The 16,860-nt window shown below is 40.5% G+C and overlaps 1 protein-coding gene across 1 annotated transcript; it reads right to left on the bottom strand.

Moving 5' to 3' along the window:
• Positions 1-13,058: 13,058 nt before the first annotated feature.
• LOC134527565 (uncharacterized) lies at positions 13,059-15,067 on the bottom strand. The gene is made up of 2 exons (XM_063360351.1): positions 14,880-15,067; positions 13,059-13,650 (listed from the first exon to the last, which is right to left on the bottom strand). Exons 1-2 carry the CDS (start codon positions 15,024-15,026, stop codon positions 13,105-13,107), a joined length of 693 nt encoding a protein of 230 aa, XP_063216421.1. The 5' UTR covers positions 15,027-15,067; the 3' UTR covers positions 13,059-13,104.
• Between the last annotated feature and the right edge of the window lie 1,793 nt (positions 15,068-16,860).

Consider the following 16,860-nt stretch of genomic DNA (forward strand, 5'->3'; position numbering starts at 1 on the left):
GAGTTTGGCAATTTTCTGTCACCATTGCTGTTTTTCCCCGATTTCTATGAACAGTCTTCTTTTTATTTGCAAGTGATGTTTTTGGGATAGACATGATTGCTTTTGGCGATACCGGGAAACTGCTACTTTGCTGTGGTAATTTGGATATCCAGGACTTTCCCCTCCGCCTGGTGTAAATCGATTTTGGTACCTATTTTAAAGCCAGGGAAGGACAAATCTGAGGCATCCAACTACTGTTCTATCTCACCAGTTGCATATGCAAGACCATGGAGAGAATCGTGAATTCCCGCCTGGTGTATTACCTTGAGGCGTGGGCTCCTCTCACCTCTCCTATGTGGCTTCAGGCGTAATCGCTCGACTGTCGACCACCTTGTGGGCTTGGAAGCACTGGTACAGGACGCCTTCCTTCACAGACAGCACGTTATCGCTGTCTTCTTTGACCTTGAAAAGGCTTACGACACAACATGGCGGTTTAGTATTCTTCAACAACTGTATGACTTTGGCCTTCGAGGCTATCTCCCTCTTTTTATCTTACATTTTATGCAACATCGTTTCTTTCAGGTTCGTAATGGCACTACTCTCTCCCGTGTGTACGTACAGGAGAACGGTGTCCCACAGGGAAGTGTACTGAGTGTCACCCTCTTTGCAGTGGCCATCAACAGCATTGTATCTGCCGTCCGCCCTCCAGTGCAATGCGCTTTGTACGTGGATGATTTGGCCATCTTTTGCTGCTCAGCCACGTTCACCATGGCTGAGCGACAAATCCAGCTTGCGGTGCGGCGGCTGGAGAGCTGGGCGGACTCTAAAGGCTACAGGTTTTTCCCTACCAAGACTCAGGTGATGCATTTCTCCCGAAAGCGCAGTCTCTTCCCTGCCCCTGCGATTCAACTATATGGCTCAGTACTCCCGGTCTCTTGTACGGTAAAATTTCTGGGTCTCATGTTTGATCCCAAACTGAATTGGTTGCCTCACATTAAAGACCTAAAAGTTCGTTGTGGCAAAGGGCTCAAAGTCCTTAAAGTGGTGAGTAGTCGGGATTGGGGCGCGGACCGAATGACCCTGCTTCGTTTATATCACGCTCTGATCCGGAGTAAGCTCGACTACGGATGTGTGGCATACTCCTCGGCACGGCCGTCTGTGTTGGGAAGCAGTTGGCGAGCGTTCAACATGCTGGTCTCCGCATCGCTACCGGTGCATTCGGTACCAGCCTGGTTGTGAGCCTCCATGCGGAAGCTAGTGAACTGCCACTGCAGTATAGGCGAGACCTCCTGCTACTCTCGTATGGAGCGCGTATCCGTTCAGACCCCTCACATCCCCACCATATGTCGTTTCTGCACCCCCGCTTGTTTAGAACTGTATGCAGCGAAGCCACGTGTTACCAGGCCGGCGTGTGTCCGAGCACACGCCGCTTGGGCAAACACAGCGCTTCCGCATAACGTGCTACCCCCTGTCCAACATGTACAAAACTGGATGCAACATGAGCCTGTGGTACACCTCGACCTGGCGAGATGGGCAAAGCCGTCTACACCACCCTTTGTGTACAGAGCAATTTTTTAAAACCTTATGTGTGACAAATTCTGTGGATTTTACTGCCTGTACACGGATGGGTCCCGCTCGGATAGAAATGTCGGGTGTTCTTTTATTTACGGCCAGGAGAGTTATTTGTGTCCCTGTATGCGATGTTTTGCTGGCTGCCCGGGAGATTGTTTGGACTGCCTGGCAGAGGGAGTGGGATTCCCTCTCTCTGAACAACAAGCTCCGCTCCGTCTGCGAGACACCACGTCGCCATTGCTTCGCCGACTATTTCACTTGCAGGGAGGACACGATTATGACCAGACTGCGAATAGGCCACACCAGCCTTACTCACCGGTACCTCCTGCAGAGGGAACCACCGCCAGAATGTGACCACTGCGGCATTCCCCTGACTGTACGCCACATCCTTCTGGAGTGCCCGCATTATCACCAGGCCCGCTCTACTTTACACCTTCCTGTTACGCTTTCAGGATTGCTCCGTGAGGGGAGCTCACCATTGAGCGGTGTACTCCACTTCTTACGTACTGTGGGCCTTTTTAATGTGTTGTGATGTCCATGTAATTTTACTTCTAGTCACCTTTTATTCTGAACATACTGCTTGTGTAGCTATGTCTCTGTTTTTAATTGTTTTTACTTGATTGTTGCTTTTCCCCTGTGGGAAAGGTTACTCTGTTTTAACGTGTTTGTTGCCACTCCCCCTGTGGGGTCTTTTAACTGGTTTTCTTTTATCGAGCTATTTAACTGTGGTGACATTTTTTTTTAACCTTTTAATTGGTTGTTGTTACTCCCTCTGTGGGGGCATTTTGCGGTTTTTATTTGTCTGTTCTTACCCCTGTCGGGACTTTTTAGCCTTTTATATTTAATTGTCTTTCCCCTGGTGGGACCTTTTAACTGTTTTCTTTTGAATGTTGTTCATTTCCCTGTGGGGACTTTTTACCAGTTTTTATCTGTTTACCTGGTTGTTGTCATCTCCCCTGTGGGGAAATTTTAACTGTCCTTTGTTCTGCTTATAATGTACAAATCTGTGGGTGATAATGGCCTTAGCTGCCGTTGTGCCCCCACAATCTCACTCACTCAATCGCTGTGGTAAGCTTAAGGCTGGTCGTCCACTAGAAGCGTATTCAAGCGTGTTCACGCTCGCGCGACACAAGCGTAAACAAGCGGCTTCGCGCGACAGATCCCACAACCATGAGTCACGTAAAACGGCGTTCACTGCAGGCGCCAACTCCTGCGCAGCTTCAGGCGTACTCACGCTCGCGCTACACGTCCCGTCTGGATGGGATCTGTCGCTCGTATACGCTAGTGCGCCTAGAGAGACAAAGTAGCCAGTCGTCTGCTGTGTGTGTTGTGTTCAATAGTGGTTTTATTACAAAAATGGAAGACAATACCGACAAGTTTATAAACACAGTAAGATTGTTTAAACCGTTGTGGGATATGAAGGACAAGCGGTATCATTCAAGAGATATCCAAAGAAACCTGTGGGCAAAAGTAGCTCAAGAACTGGGAGAAGAAGGTACGTTTGTTGACTAGTTTGTTGTAATATATAAATATACTGTATGCTTCATCAACTATAATAACTATAATTTGCCTATGTTAGGTTAAAGAAAGTTAGCTTGGGTTTGGTAAACCTAGCCTACATTATTATAAATATGTTATACCAATAATATAACAAAGGAAGTATTATAACGTAACCTAACCGCCACAATGAGAAGTATAATAACATTTCAAAATTTGATTTGTACTTTAATAGAAATTATATTGCTATGTAAAAAATATTATCGATCCAAAAGGTGTGATAAATGATTTTGTATCAAATATTTTACTGTATTATAAATGCATTATTAAGATGTAATGAATTGGCTTGTAATACCATGAACAAATTGTCATTGTGTACTTCGTAACAACATTTACTTCGTAAACATTAATTTGATAAATTAAATAATGAAATAATTTGGTATGAGTTTACTTTTAAGAATTGTCAAACTTGACAGTTTTACTATTAAGATATGTTACTTAAAATGGGTCTAGAAACGTTAAGAAACATTAAAAATTTGTCGGTATCACTTCAATTTGGTGCTAGAACGATTTAAAAATTGTCTACAGCAAAGTAAAAAAAACCCTTACCGTAGTGTAAATTCTTAAGCAAATTTGTTTAAAATAGGATTAAAAGGTTATTAATAGCTTATGAAATTGCCAAATAAACAAATAACAATAATTTTTCTTCATTATTTACTTTATTTCATAGTACAAGTAACAGAATGTACAATACTCCTAATTCACAATGTGGATTAACACTTGGTAACTTAGGCCCTATACAGTTTCCATTTCAGAAAAAAATGCCACGAACTTATCCCTCCCTTACTGTATAGGCTGCGTTAGAGCCCCTATTTTCACCCAAAGAAGTAAATCTAACAGGTCTGCTAGTAGTGTTGTCATCATTACTATCTTCTTGTCCAGGTGATACTTGTTGTTCGCCTTCTTTGTCGATGACAATGTTATGCAACAAGCATATGCATTGAACTATGGTGTCAACAAAGTCTGGCTCCACTTCAATGCTTTTCTGCAGCAGTCTCCATTTGCTGCTAATTATGCCAAATGTGCATTCAATAACCTGACGAGCTTTAGAGAGCCGCCTATTGAACAGCCTTTTAGCCGGATCCAAATTGTCTCCTGGAAACGGTCGCATGAGATAAGTTTTGAGTGGGTATGCTTCATCGCCAAGAATAACATGGGGAACCTTTATGTTCGTTCCTGGCAATGCAACAAATAATTGTGAACCTAACCCCCCTTTTTCAAGTTTTTCTGAAAGAATTGAATGAGAAAAAATTCCCCCGTCACTTTCTTTGCCATAACCGCCAACATCGACAGCAATAAACTTATAGTCAGGTCCGGCAACACCTTGCAATACAATCGAGAAATATTGTTTATAATTTCTAAACATGCTGCCAGAATGTCGTGGGTTTCGTATATGTACATGTTTACCGTCAACACAGCCTACACAGTTTGGGAATCTCCATCTTTCCCAAAATCTTTGTTTGATTGATTCAATCTCTTGGTCTGTTGAGGGAAAAGTCATGTGGGCAGCTTGCAGTTTGTCCAGGATTGCCTTGCTTGTTTCCTTAACAATCCTCCCGACTGTTACATCAGACATCCTATAGGTGTACCCCAATGTCTTGAAAGATGATCCTGTTGCAAAGTACCTGTAATGAAACAAACCATTAACGCACGCCAGATAAAACAACTATGTCAGGGAATCCTACATCGGATAGTGCAAAGAGTGCCAATGGTTGGAATTAGCTAAATGACATTACTTTTATATCAACCTATGGTTAGTAGAATATTTTTGTTTGTTTTAGTAGCTGAATTGAAAAGGAGGTGGAAGGGACTTCGAGATGCATTCAGAAGAGAATACAAAAAATTGTTGAAATCAGGTCAAGAGGCACCTGATGAATTTGAATCCTCGTGGCCATTTTTTTATCAAATGCTTTTCTTGCGTGACGTTATGGAACCTAGGCAGCTCAAGGGGAACATTCCTCTTCCAGTAAAACATACTGAAACTGAAAGTGTAAGTGAAGATGCAATTGAAGAAGACCTAGAATTAGAGAGCGAAAAAGACGATTCATTCCTTGAAAACTCCAACAGCAACTCCGCAGTTCATCACAGCGAACCACACCTAGCGCCAACTGCTCTTCAAACAATTGGACCACCCCTAACAACTCCGACTAAGAGAAAACCCACAAGATTGGATATCGACAGAAAGAACAGAGACCGAGGATCTCCAGGAAAGAGCAGCTCGAATAAAACGAAGAGGTCAGTAGATGTCAGTGATACTCATTTCTTAGAAATTGAGAAAGCCAAGCTTAAATTGTTAGAAACATCTGCTTCATCGAAAAATGATAGTGAATATCAGTTTCTTGTTAGCCTGCTACCTTATTTGAAAAATATTCCAGCCAGCCGGCAACTCCAAGTAAGGAATAAACTTCAGCAGGTTTTGATCGACGAACAAGAACGCAACAGTTTTGTCGCAATCAATTACAAGGATCCCTTGCCTTCAACCGTGAATCAATCACCTGGACATTCATCTTGGAGTAATAGTGCGTACACAGGATGCAGTTCCGATACTACCTCCGAATCGTCGTGGGATGTTACACCAGTAAACTCTCCATTGCAAAGTTTTATAACCAATTTTAAGTAAATGTCTCAAAGATCAAATGTTGCCACCAATGTAGCTAAAATTACAATTCACAAATTATTATTTTTTTATTCTTGATTTGTTTGATGTATAAACCACAAAAAATAAAGTAACTACTTATTTTATACAAATTAAACTGTAACTAAATCTTGAGTGTACATATCATATTATATTTTGTAAAAAACAATCTGAAATAAAATGAACTTTGAATGTTGTATCCTGTTACACTTGATTTACTTCTGATGTTCTTGGTGATTCTGTACTTTATGTTAATTATTTTTTCGTTTGACATACAAAACAAAAGAAATTATTATTAAAAAAATAATTGAACAACAATTTTACTAAAATTAAAACATCAAATTCAGATCAATAAAATATTATTATGTGTTAATATAGTTGAAATATTAGGTCTACTCACCTTAAAGTTACACTCAGATGTTCACTAGGTGAAATCGTATCCCTAAAATTTGATTCCTTTGAAATACTGTTCTCTATACTATTTAAAATGTAATCAAAAGTGTCTTTGCTCATCCTATAATAGTCAGAAAATTTTGCGGGTTCTCTTTCAAAATCTTTATGCAAATGGTTGTACTCACCCATTGTTTTCCTCTTCTTATAAATTGGACTCATCCAACAAGACCTTTTCTTTCTAGCTGTCATCCAACGCCTCAAAAGGTAAGTACTGTCGAACAAGTATAACTCCTCGACATCCATTACTAAAAAGGTTACCAAACTAGATACTGTAACTAAAACATAAGGCCGGCCACACACGTAACGGTATACATGACAGGTAAACCTGCGCAGATTTACCTGACAGGTATACCTGTGCAAACTAGAGCCCACACACGTAACGGTATACCGTACGTTTAGCTCAGTTGAGAGATGGCGAGCCAACAAGATGAAGATGATAGGATAGCTTTAGTCGGATTGTGTGTGGTTTTAAACAGTAAGAAGAAGAAGTTTAAACGTAAAATGTGGAGTAAAAAGTGGCTTACTAAAATAAATGAATACACTCATACAAGATTATTGAAAGACTTGAGTGGTGAGCCTACAGACTTCCGTAATTATTTGCGGATGGATGAAGACGCCTATGAAAAGCTGTTGTTACTCGTGACTCCATTAATTGAAAAGAAAGACACGGTTATGAGGAAATCGATTTCTCCCCATGAGAGATTAACTGCGACTTTGAGGTTCCTTGCAACAGGCCGATCGTACGAGTGTCTCAAGTATTCTACGTTGATATCACCACAAGCTCTAGGCAAAATAATTCCAGAGACGTGTGAAGCCATCAATAAAGTGCTGAAAAACGTCTATTTACAGGTACGTCAAGCCATATTGCACAGCATATTCTATTGATGTTCTAAATGTCAAGTTAGGTTAAAATTAAAATATTTTAAATTTATTAGAAATTAACTTATATCAAAATTCCCTGATGAATTCCCTTAACGGCTCTTCTAATTCAAAAAAGTATAAGAAGAAATATATATATATATTTTAAAAATATAAGTTAAACTAACGTAAAGTTAGCTATTCTATTATAGTTCAACTAACTATAACCCCGTGGTTCTTGAAACTTTGAAGCAAAGAAAACACCTTACGTAATTATTGATTCTGTGGTATATGGGTAAATAAATATACACATGTTATTTGTAACGAAACATTGTTACAGATGAACTTTTTGCATTGGTTTTGTGAATCGATATATATTTAGTTTTCAGTGCCATGTTTGTTTGATATATTGAAGTATGTGCTATGGTATTGGAATTGTGATATGGTATGTACATTACTCTATGCTTAGGAAGGAGTTTTAAAAATGAATGAAAGAATTGATATCCTCGAAAAGGAAATAATTAAAAAGAAATACGAAGGCCGTGTTTTTCCTTTTGAAATGATAATCGTATAAGATTATATTTTATGAGTGAAGAAATTAACTAAATACAATCGAGTCTGTCGACTAATACTGAGTACTCGTCGGAATTTCAGAAGTCCAAAGGTATGAATTTCATTCTCTACCATTGACAACAGTTGGCCGGGATTTATTATTAAAACATTATAATATAAACTATATCGTGGTGTGCATTAATGTTGGAACCCAATTTTAATATTGACAATAACTTTTTTTTTTTTAATGATGTGCCCAACCTAACTTCCAGTCATTTAACAAACATTTGAGCTGACACAAATGGTTTATTTGTTCATAATTTTACATCCTTAATTATAATTTTCCATATACCATCACAGATTCAAGCTAACCATATTGTTCGAGCTTTATTTATTGTGTAGAATCTGTATTCCAGTATTGAGGATTAGCCTATAATAATTTTTTTTATTTTTATTTTGTAATTATAACCCAGAATATTATACATGCACACACACTCACAGAGAAAATTTTTATTCACAATGAAGATCCTAATGTTAGTATAGAGAAAATGGCGCCCAACGTGGGGCACGAATGTACGACGAGTGCTTTGTTTAGTTATTTAGTATTTTTTTTAGTTTGTTATTGAAAATATTGGGCATCTTACTACCTACTCCATACACCATGTCTAGAGGTAGTGCGTCAGTTTACAGTCTCCGTAATAGAACTGAGACTACCTACAATGAGTCAAACGAAGTTGAGGTTATTAACTCAGGTAGTGACACGCTAACAGCTTCGTCCGAGGACATGGGTTCACAGGAAAGGGTAGTTAAAGTGGACAGTCCGGTTACATCGCTTACCAGAGAATGTGAATGTCTGGAGCGGCCGTTGGTCCCCGCTCAGATACCTACAAGGTGTGACACCTCCAGAACCTCAGTGTTACCAGCTGCAGCTGCTGTAATTGAACAGATTCAGGAACCTTTTAATGTAGCTTTGGATAGGATATCAGCGGATGCAGTAGTAACAGAACCTATACAAACAGCTGTCTTGGGCCATGTGTCTATTCCATCACCAGAAGTCTTCGATCTGGATCGTTTAGGCCAAATGTTACTCAACTTGCAGGTCAACATAAGTAGTATACAGTCGGACATTAGCAGCGTGCGTACAGACCTACAGTCGGACATTATCAGCGTGCGTACAGAATTACAGTCGGGACTGTTTAACATAGAGACCTGTCTAAGAACCGATCTCAATATATTAGAGGGGCGATTGGAGTCAAAGTTCAGGGAACAACACAAGACCTTGGAACAGCTGGCTGATCGAGTTTCACAAGGACAGTCCCAGGTCGAACAGCTGGAGTCACGCACAAAGGCGCTTCTCGTCACTGCTACACAAGAACGCCAAGAGCTTAAGAGGCAGTGTTCTAATAACCACTCTGCCATAAGGGAAGAGACCTTACACCTATCCGAAAGATTAGATCACATAGAAGAGGCAACATCCATATTAAGCAATCGAGTCGATGCGATCGGTGGCGACGTTATGCAAGTTGCGGAGAAGGCTGTTGAGGCTAAAACATTCTCCCTGAGTCAGCGTGTTGAACAACACCACCACCAAGTAGAAGCCCATGTACAATCATTGGAGCGACGAGTACATGAACTAGGATCAGCGCTTATTACCAACCATATTCCCAGAACAGAAATCGAAAATAGCAGTCCATTAAAGGAGAGTAGGAGTCAGGATACTGCGCCAGACATGCCAGTAGTTGACAGACAGATCCTGAACACGCCTGCCAACATTACCAGCCTAGACCCGGCTGCACTTATTCATCACCCTGCTCGCCAATGGTCGGAGTCTATGCCGACGTTTTCTGGCAAGTCATCAGAGAATCCTGTAAGATTCTTAAACAAATTTGAAGAGTATGTAAAAACCTTTGGCTTATCCGATAAAGAGAAACTGAGATGTTTGAGCACGGCTCTAAAGAGTCATGCATTTTACTGGTGGGAAATACAGCTAAACACCACCCACTCGTATGAACATTTCAAGGAGAAGTTTCGACAACAGTATTGGAATCTCAGGATCCAAGGGAACTTACGCGCACAACTTCACACTGAACGATACAATCCGAAGCGCGGAGCATCTCTGGAAGCACATATTTCCAGTATGTATGAAAGAACTAGATACCTGGACCTGGCTATGACAGATGAAGAGTTCATTGCTACCGTGTCAACACAGCTTCCTTTAAAGTACCAAATGCAACTGAGTGGCAGAAGCTATAAAGATGTTACCGACTTCCGGGAACAGCTGTTGTTACTGGACAAGTTGGAAAGGCTCCACAAGTCACAATTCAGCAAAGAAGAGTCTGAAACGAAAGTGACATACCCAAAGCATCAGCCGGTACATAATTATTGGCAGTCGCGTGTCAGTAAGCAGCGAGAAGACAGACAAGCGGTCGTAAACCTGCTAGGATGGAAGAGTGAAGAGAATCCACGACGCAATCAGCAAGGCCACAGAAGAAAAGGTGGCTACCACAGCCAACGTTCCAGTTGTCCACCCAGACATTCAGGTCCATACAGGAGCAAGACCTGGTGGTCAAGTAACCAAAAGTACCACAGTGACAATGAAGACAGTCAAATGTACCGAGATGAACCTCGACGAGGTAACAGAAGTCGGCGTTCCCTATCACCGGAGGAGCGGCCACCCAAGAAATCTACGTCAGGACGTTGCAAGTCTCATTCGGACGAAGAGTACGAGGATGCAAAGAGATATCGCAAGTCTTTCGACAGTCGATACACCAACAAGACCGAAGAGGACCGACTATCATCACACCAAGTCAACACTGTTTCAGGGAACAGCAGCATCGTTCAGGACAGTAAGCAAGCATTAACGTCTTTTCAGAAAGCATTCTCACCACCAGGAACTACGCAGCAGTTAGGGTACTTCGCACGCAACGAGCCATTGAATCCTGCGGCGGAGGCATTTCAGGTGGCCCTAGCCAACTCCACGAATGGAAGAGTCTAGATCGGTCTTTGACGATAAACCCTGCATATTTACCCAAATATGACATACCACCAACAGAAGACAATCTACCCAGTGGAGAAGAAGTTAGTAAACTAGTACATGCTAAGCTGGTATCAGAGGCTGCAGTCAGACGTCAGCGAAAACCAGCATCCAAGCATCGGAGCTTCTGCATAGGAGATCTAGTATTGCGGAAAACTGCACCCATAAGCAAGAGTTGGGAGTTCGTAACTAAGAAGCTATTCCTACTCTACACAGGTCCCTATGTCGTCACGGAAGTCGTAAACTCGAATTGCTACACATTAAAGGATTTGAAGACTAATCAAGTCATAGGCAGATACAACCTAACACAACTGCGAGAGTACAAAACGCCCATCACTCAAGTATAATGTCGACATGGAGTCCAGAAGCTTTCTAACGAAAGGCTAAAATAGTCAAGCAGTCAGCTTATAAAATGAAATTTTATTTAATTCTTAGTCTGGGGTTTAGAGACGTATTGTTTACACATTGTGTGTAGTGAGGTGACAATCCAGTTTGCAGTATACCGAGGAGTCGCACTAATGTGAGCTTGGCATCGTGTATGTCGACTGAAATTGTATATCAGTCGATCGTCCTGCGAAGAGGTGAAGAGATATGCCACCCTCACCGGGATATAGATACTGCAGTGTCTATGGACATATAGCCGAAGAGCTATTGCTGCAGGTGGGCAGTCAAACATAGTGTTTGACGTATTATGTCAAGGTCATACGGTGAAACTATTCGGAAGCAACCTGATAGAAACCTACTGTTTTAAGGAATTTTTAGTAATTGGCATTAATTGATTACACGAAAACCAGCTGATTTGCTTAGTTTTAGTCATAGTTAACAATGGTATTCGGCATACTCCATGTGTTGACTTAAAAGTTGTGACTTGAACTAAAATGCCTATGGTGTTACTGTATGTAGTAGTATGTACATGACAGCATTGAGAGTTTATAGTTATTCAAACAAATACAAAGCACATGCATATACTAGTAGTCAGTTATATTATATATGATGAATCCCATGTATGTTTAGAACACATTACTACTTTAAAATAATACAATTTTTCTCAATTTGATTTAAACATATACACCTTCTATTATATCCAGGAGATAACCGAACGTGAGTATGGGATACTCCAAAAGTATCCAAATTAGGAAAGTACACCCACCATTGTGTACAATTCCCTAACCAAGATTAATTAATGATAGTTAATATGACACATATTGTACATAAATAATGACTAATCATGACTAAAACAAAATTGTAAATCCTAACAAATTTATCTATTGTGTTATTGAGATATTATAAAGTTTAACACGTGTTTTAATGTTCAAACAGTTATTGTTAGCGAAGGTTAGCATTACAATTATTACTTAAGTTAGTATTGAATATTGTCGTAATTTATGAAAATTTAAATGTAATTTGAAACTAGCTAAGTTTTGGGTTATTTAAGTAGTTCAATTAAACCTGCTGTGTCAGCAACAGCAAAAACAGAAGTGAGGGTAGGTGATTAACTTACATTTGCAAGCATGTAAGTGGCACATAATTAAGCTTAGTGAAGTGAGATTATGCTGGGACACCTATACTTCGAGTGCGAAAGCTAAATGTGTAACAATGATAATGTACCTAAAGGGAAAAACTGGACTTGAAGCATCCACGTCGTGTATGATGTGACAGTATCACGTCACCACATCAGCAATTACAGCAGGTCGTAGTGACGACCCCTGCCACTGCCGCGGACCACAAAACGCTGTCCGAATGCTGGAGCGGCACCATGGAAGCGGGATGTCTTCCGTCTCGCATCCAGTATGCCTTTCTTCCTGGATGCTGTTCGGGAACCTCATCGCTAAGGCACCCTTCTAATGGAGTCATGTTGCAGTAACAGGAGTGCCGGGGTGAGATGCATTAACTTTCTCCCAATCGCTCAAAAACTGTTATATCAAAGTCTGCATCAGCCGCCACCAACAAGGATTCTCCTCTGGTGATCCGCTGTCTGCTGAATCGTTGGGGAAAATCGCCATCCGGACGATGTCAAACTGCTCCCTTAAAACCATCCTATTGTTCTCATTAAATCAGTGGTCAAGTCTTGCGAGATTTGTTATATATATAGTCAAAAACTTTGATTAAAAACCTATGTTGTGCAAGTTGCGATGTTTGTAACTGTTGTGTAAAAGAAAAACTCAGACACGTGATACAATATAACAGCGACTTTTTTATATACACAACAATAATATTACAATTATTACATATTACAACGTACTGGGCTCCATTTTCTCTATACTAACATTAGGATCTTCATTGTGAATAATTATTGATTCTGTGGTATATGGGTAAATAAATATACACATGTTATTAAACATTTCTACTTTATTTCATACAAACGTATTACAGTTTTTAAAGGGAATATTTAACTGAGTACAGAGACATGATATTTGATAGTGGGTAGAACATAAAAAAGAACTGTTTGGTAAAACAAAACAGACTATTGATTTTTGTCATAATTAGATAAGTAATCTGCCATTGATTGATGAGGTGGAATAACGTCATTGCTAACAAATTCAGCTGGTGAAGTTTGTTGTGGATATTGGCCATAAGATACAGCTGCTAGAGGACTCGTTGTGCTCCTACTTGACCCAGGGGTGTTGGTCAAAGATTCGTAGTTGTACGAGCCAGTATTAGGTACGTCAAACATACTCATTTCAGCCTCAAAAAGGAGGTCGTTGATTCTTTTTTCTACGATCAAACCCTGGCGTTTTTCTAAGGCCCTAATTCGCATTGCAATGGATTTGCCCATTATATCATATCTGTCGTCTTGGCATGATGGTTTCTGAAAGTGGTCTCTGACTGAGACTAAGACACCAGTTGTCAAGTCTTCAATTTTCTTTTTTTTTGCCAAATTAGGTCGGGAATAAGGAGGTAGGCTTACCGCACGTGTATCTGAGTTGGGTCTTGGGACCACAGGCGAAGGGACCTCGCTATTGATTGATGTTTCTCTGCTCGGTGTTGTAGCTGGTTCATCAACGTCCTCCTGAAAAAAATATTTATGTACTAGGTGTACCCATCCAATTATTACACAACAAAATACTCTTTTACATTGGTTTGGAAATTGTCGATTTAATGGTTTATCCTTGATTTTGAAACCCATAATGTAAACATTGTTTACTCACGTTGAGAACAGTTATTATGAATTTAATTTTGTTCCAGTTTCCTAACACCACTGAGAAATGGAAAGTGATTGCTGAACAGTTTGAAGAGAAATGGAATTTTCCCCACTGCCTCGGTGCCATGGACGGCAAACATATAGACATAGTTCCTCCAGCGGATTCCGGATCATATTATTACAACTATAAAGGCAGACACAGTATGGTACTTTTTGCAATAGTGGATGCTAAATATCGGTTCCTTTTAGTGGATTTTGGGACCAATGGGCGTGTTTCTGACGGAGGTGTTCTTCAAAATATTAAGTTTTATGAAAAGTTACAGAGTGATGAACTTAAGATCCCAAAACCATGCAATGTTACTGAACATTTCAAAGAGGTGCCTTACGTGTTTGTGGCAGATGACGCCTTTCCCCTGTCAATTAACATTATGAAACCTTTCAGACAAGCACAACTAGATTCAGCTGTAAAAGAAATCTACAACTACCGAGTTTCAAGGGCAAGGCACGTAGTCGAGAATGGGTTTGGAATACTAGCCTCCAGATTTTGCATATTCCATACTCAAATCAATTTGGAGCCAGAGAACATGCAAACACATCCTACCATTTACGCTCCACCAAACAGTACGTATCAAGAGAATGACGATGACGCTACTACTAATGCTGGGTTAGATACCAATGAATTGAATATGATTGCATTACAACGAGCGAGCTTAGGGAATGTAAATGTGGCCGCCAAAAATCTCAGAGAGGAGTTTGCTACCTACTTAGTCAATGAAGGCAAACTTTCATGGCAAGACCAACGTGTTCTTCGAAATAAAAATTAAAGTGGAAGACTAAGTGAATAATTATTAAGTGAATATATATTTTTAGCTTAGTTGAGTCAATGAAATTCACCAATCCATGCACAAAAAATACATTTATACATATACATTTTGTCATAAAACTACATTTATACATATAAATTGTGTCATAAAACTTTTTTTGTTTTATTCTACCATTTAACATTTAATTAACATCTAATTTAACATTTAACTTGTAAATGAAAGTGTTGTTCAAATAAATTGTTTAACTAGGTAATTGATCTGTCTGGTACTTACTTCCTCAATCTCGCTCCCATCTCCTTCCTCTAAATTGGACATAGATGCACTGGGAATGTCTTGATCACCAAGAAAGTCGAACAAATTTAAGTACCACAATTTAGATACATAGACATTGTCGGCTGATGCACCAGACTTCATTGACATGTCACGTTTTTTCTTACAAAGACAAAAGACACTCTCTTCACAAGGAAGAAGCCTCAACTAAACAAAACAACTGCGCAGGCGACCGGACGTACTCACACACACGCTCAGGTCTAGGGTATAACTGACGACTGCGCAGGTACAAGATACCAAATCTCCGTTCCTGTCAGGTCACCTGCGCAGGTTGCTTCGCCTGTGCAGTTTCGCCTGCAGTGACTGGCACAAACGCTCCGGTTTGCCTGCGCAGGTGACCTGTACAGGTTTACCTGTCATGTATACCGTTACGTGTGTGGCCGGCCTAACACAACAAACACACGTCTGTCTGTAAACGCCAACTCACGTACACTGCATATTCGCTTGCAGTGGAAGAGCCCTACGCTCGTTGCTGCTCAGCTTGTAGTTGCTCCTTGCCTCTCAAGTACGCGCGAGCGTGAAGACGCTTGAATACGCTTCTAGTGGACGACCTACCTAAACCTTCATCTGTATTATTATAAGAACAACTAGGTTGATTCATGTAACTGGAATTTATTGAAGAATAAAGAGCAGCTTGTGTAGGCCTATGGCTTTCACCATTCGGATCAGTAACTTGCAAATCCAGAGAAGGCGAAGGTGAAGGTGCAACTGGGACTGGTTTATCTGATATTGCCTGTGATGCCTGTGATGCCTGTGATGCCTATGCAACTGGGACTTGTGTCACTGGTATCGCCTGTGATGCCTATGCAACTGGGACTTGTGTCGCTGGTAGTTCCTTTGAAACAGTAGCTTCTCTCTCTGGTGTTAACTGTCTAACAGAGTCTTCTAAGGGATGTCGAATGTTTCTGCAGCTATGAAGTCTACTTCCTGAAAAACTGAGCGATCTAGTGGCCAAATTACAGTTTTCCTGAAAGAGTTGATAGCAGTGCTCATGGTTGCAGCTTTGACAAAGGCGGATCCAAATAGCGAAGCTATTTGAAATTGCGTAGTCACTCTTCGATCATGAATGTGTGTACGTTGCCACTTTCTGACTTCTCCATAATATGTATGTAATGGCTTGTTGAAACCGACATCCAATGGCTGTAGCCTATGCGTGCAGTGGGGAGGGAGACATAGCATGACAACACCATTGTCTTGTGCAATATCTATCAAATCTAAATTTTTGGTATGGCTAGCATGACCATCCAGCAAGAGCAAAACAGGCGACTTTTTAGATGCATGAGAATGTTCTATGAATTTCTTCATCCAGGTGACGAATAAATTGTATCCATCCAGTTGAGTGGCATTCAGCCCAAGAACCCGGAGGTGCTCCATCCAACAACTCTGGTTTCATTCTCTGGCGAGGAAAAATTAACATGGGTAGCATGTAAGAACCATTAGCAGCCATAGAAAGCACTGCTGTAACAGTCTGTCCTTTTTCTGCTGAAGTGATAGCTCCAACTTGTGATCTTCCCCTGGCTGCCAAAATTCTAGATTGTTGTTTTGGAACACATGTGATACCCATTTCGTCTACGTTGTAAGTGCGGTTTGCTGTTATTTTATTTTCATCAATGATCTTTGTGAGCAAATCAAAGTATTTATTTACTGCAACTGCATTAAAACCCATTGCACGTGCTGCACAAATAGCTTCGGGTTTCTGAATCGATAAGTCCGGGTGTCGGGCAAGAAAGTTCTTCAACCAATCCTCTCCAGCTGACTCATTTTCTTCTGAAAATTGGTGTGTCAAACCATATCGGACAGCTAACTTGTATGCCAAGTGCCTAAGCTCTTTTGGTGTAAGACCAAAAAGCTTCATTTCCATCGTTTTGATGTAACTTACCAATTCTTCTTCTTATTGGAGCGAAAAAACCATTCTGAAGTTTCC

Source organism: Bacillus rossius, chromosome 1 (assembly GCF_032445375.1).
Source record: "Bacillus rossius redtenbacheri isolate Brsri chromosome 1, Brsri_v3, whole genome shotgun sequence".
NCBI classification, from domain to species: domain Eukaryota; kingdom Metazoa; phylum Arthropoda; class Insecta; order Phasmatodea; family Bacillidae; genus Bacillus; species Bacillus rossius.

Coding starts and splice junctions, on each gene's coding strand:
- LOC134527565 (XM_063360351.1), bottom strand. CDS start 15,026: ATGTCAATGAAGTCTGGTGCATCAGCCGACAATGTCTATGTATCTAAA. Junction 13,651..14,879: donor ATGGGAGCGAGATTGAGGAA/GTAAGTACCAGA, acceptor TATTTTTTTCAG/GAGGACGTTGATGAACCAGC.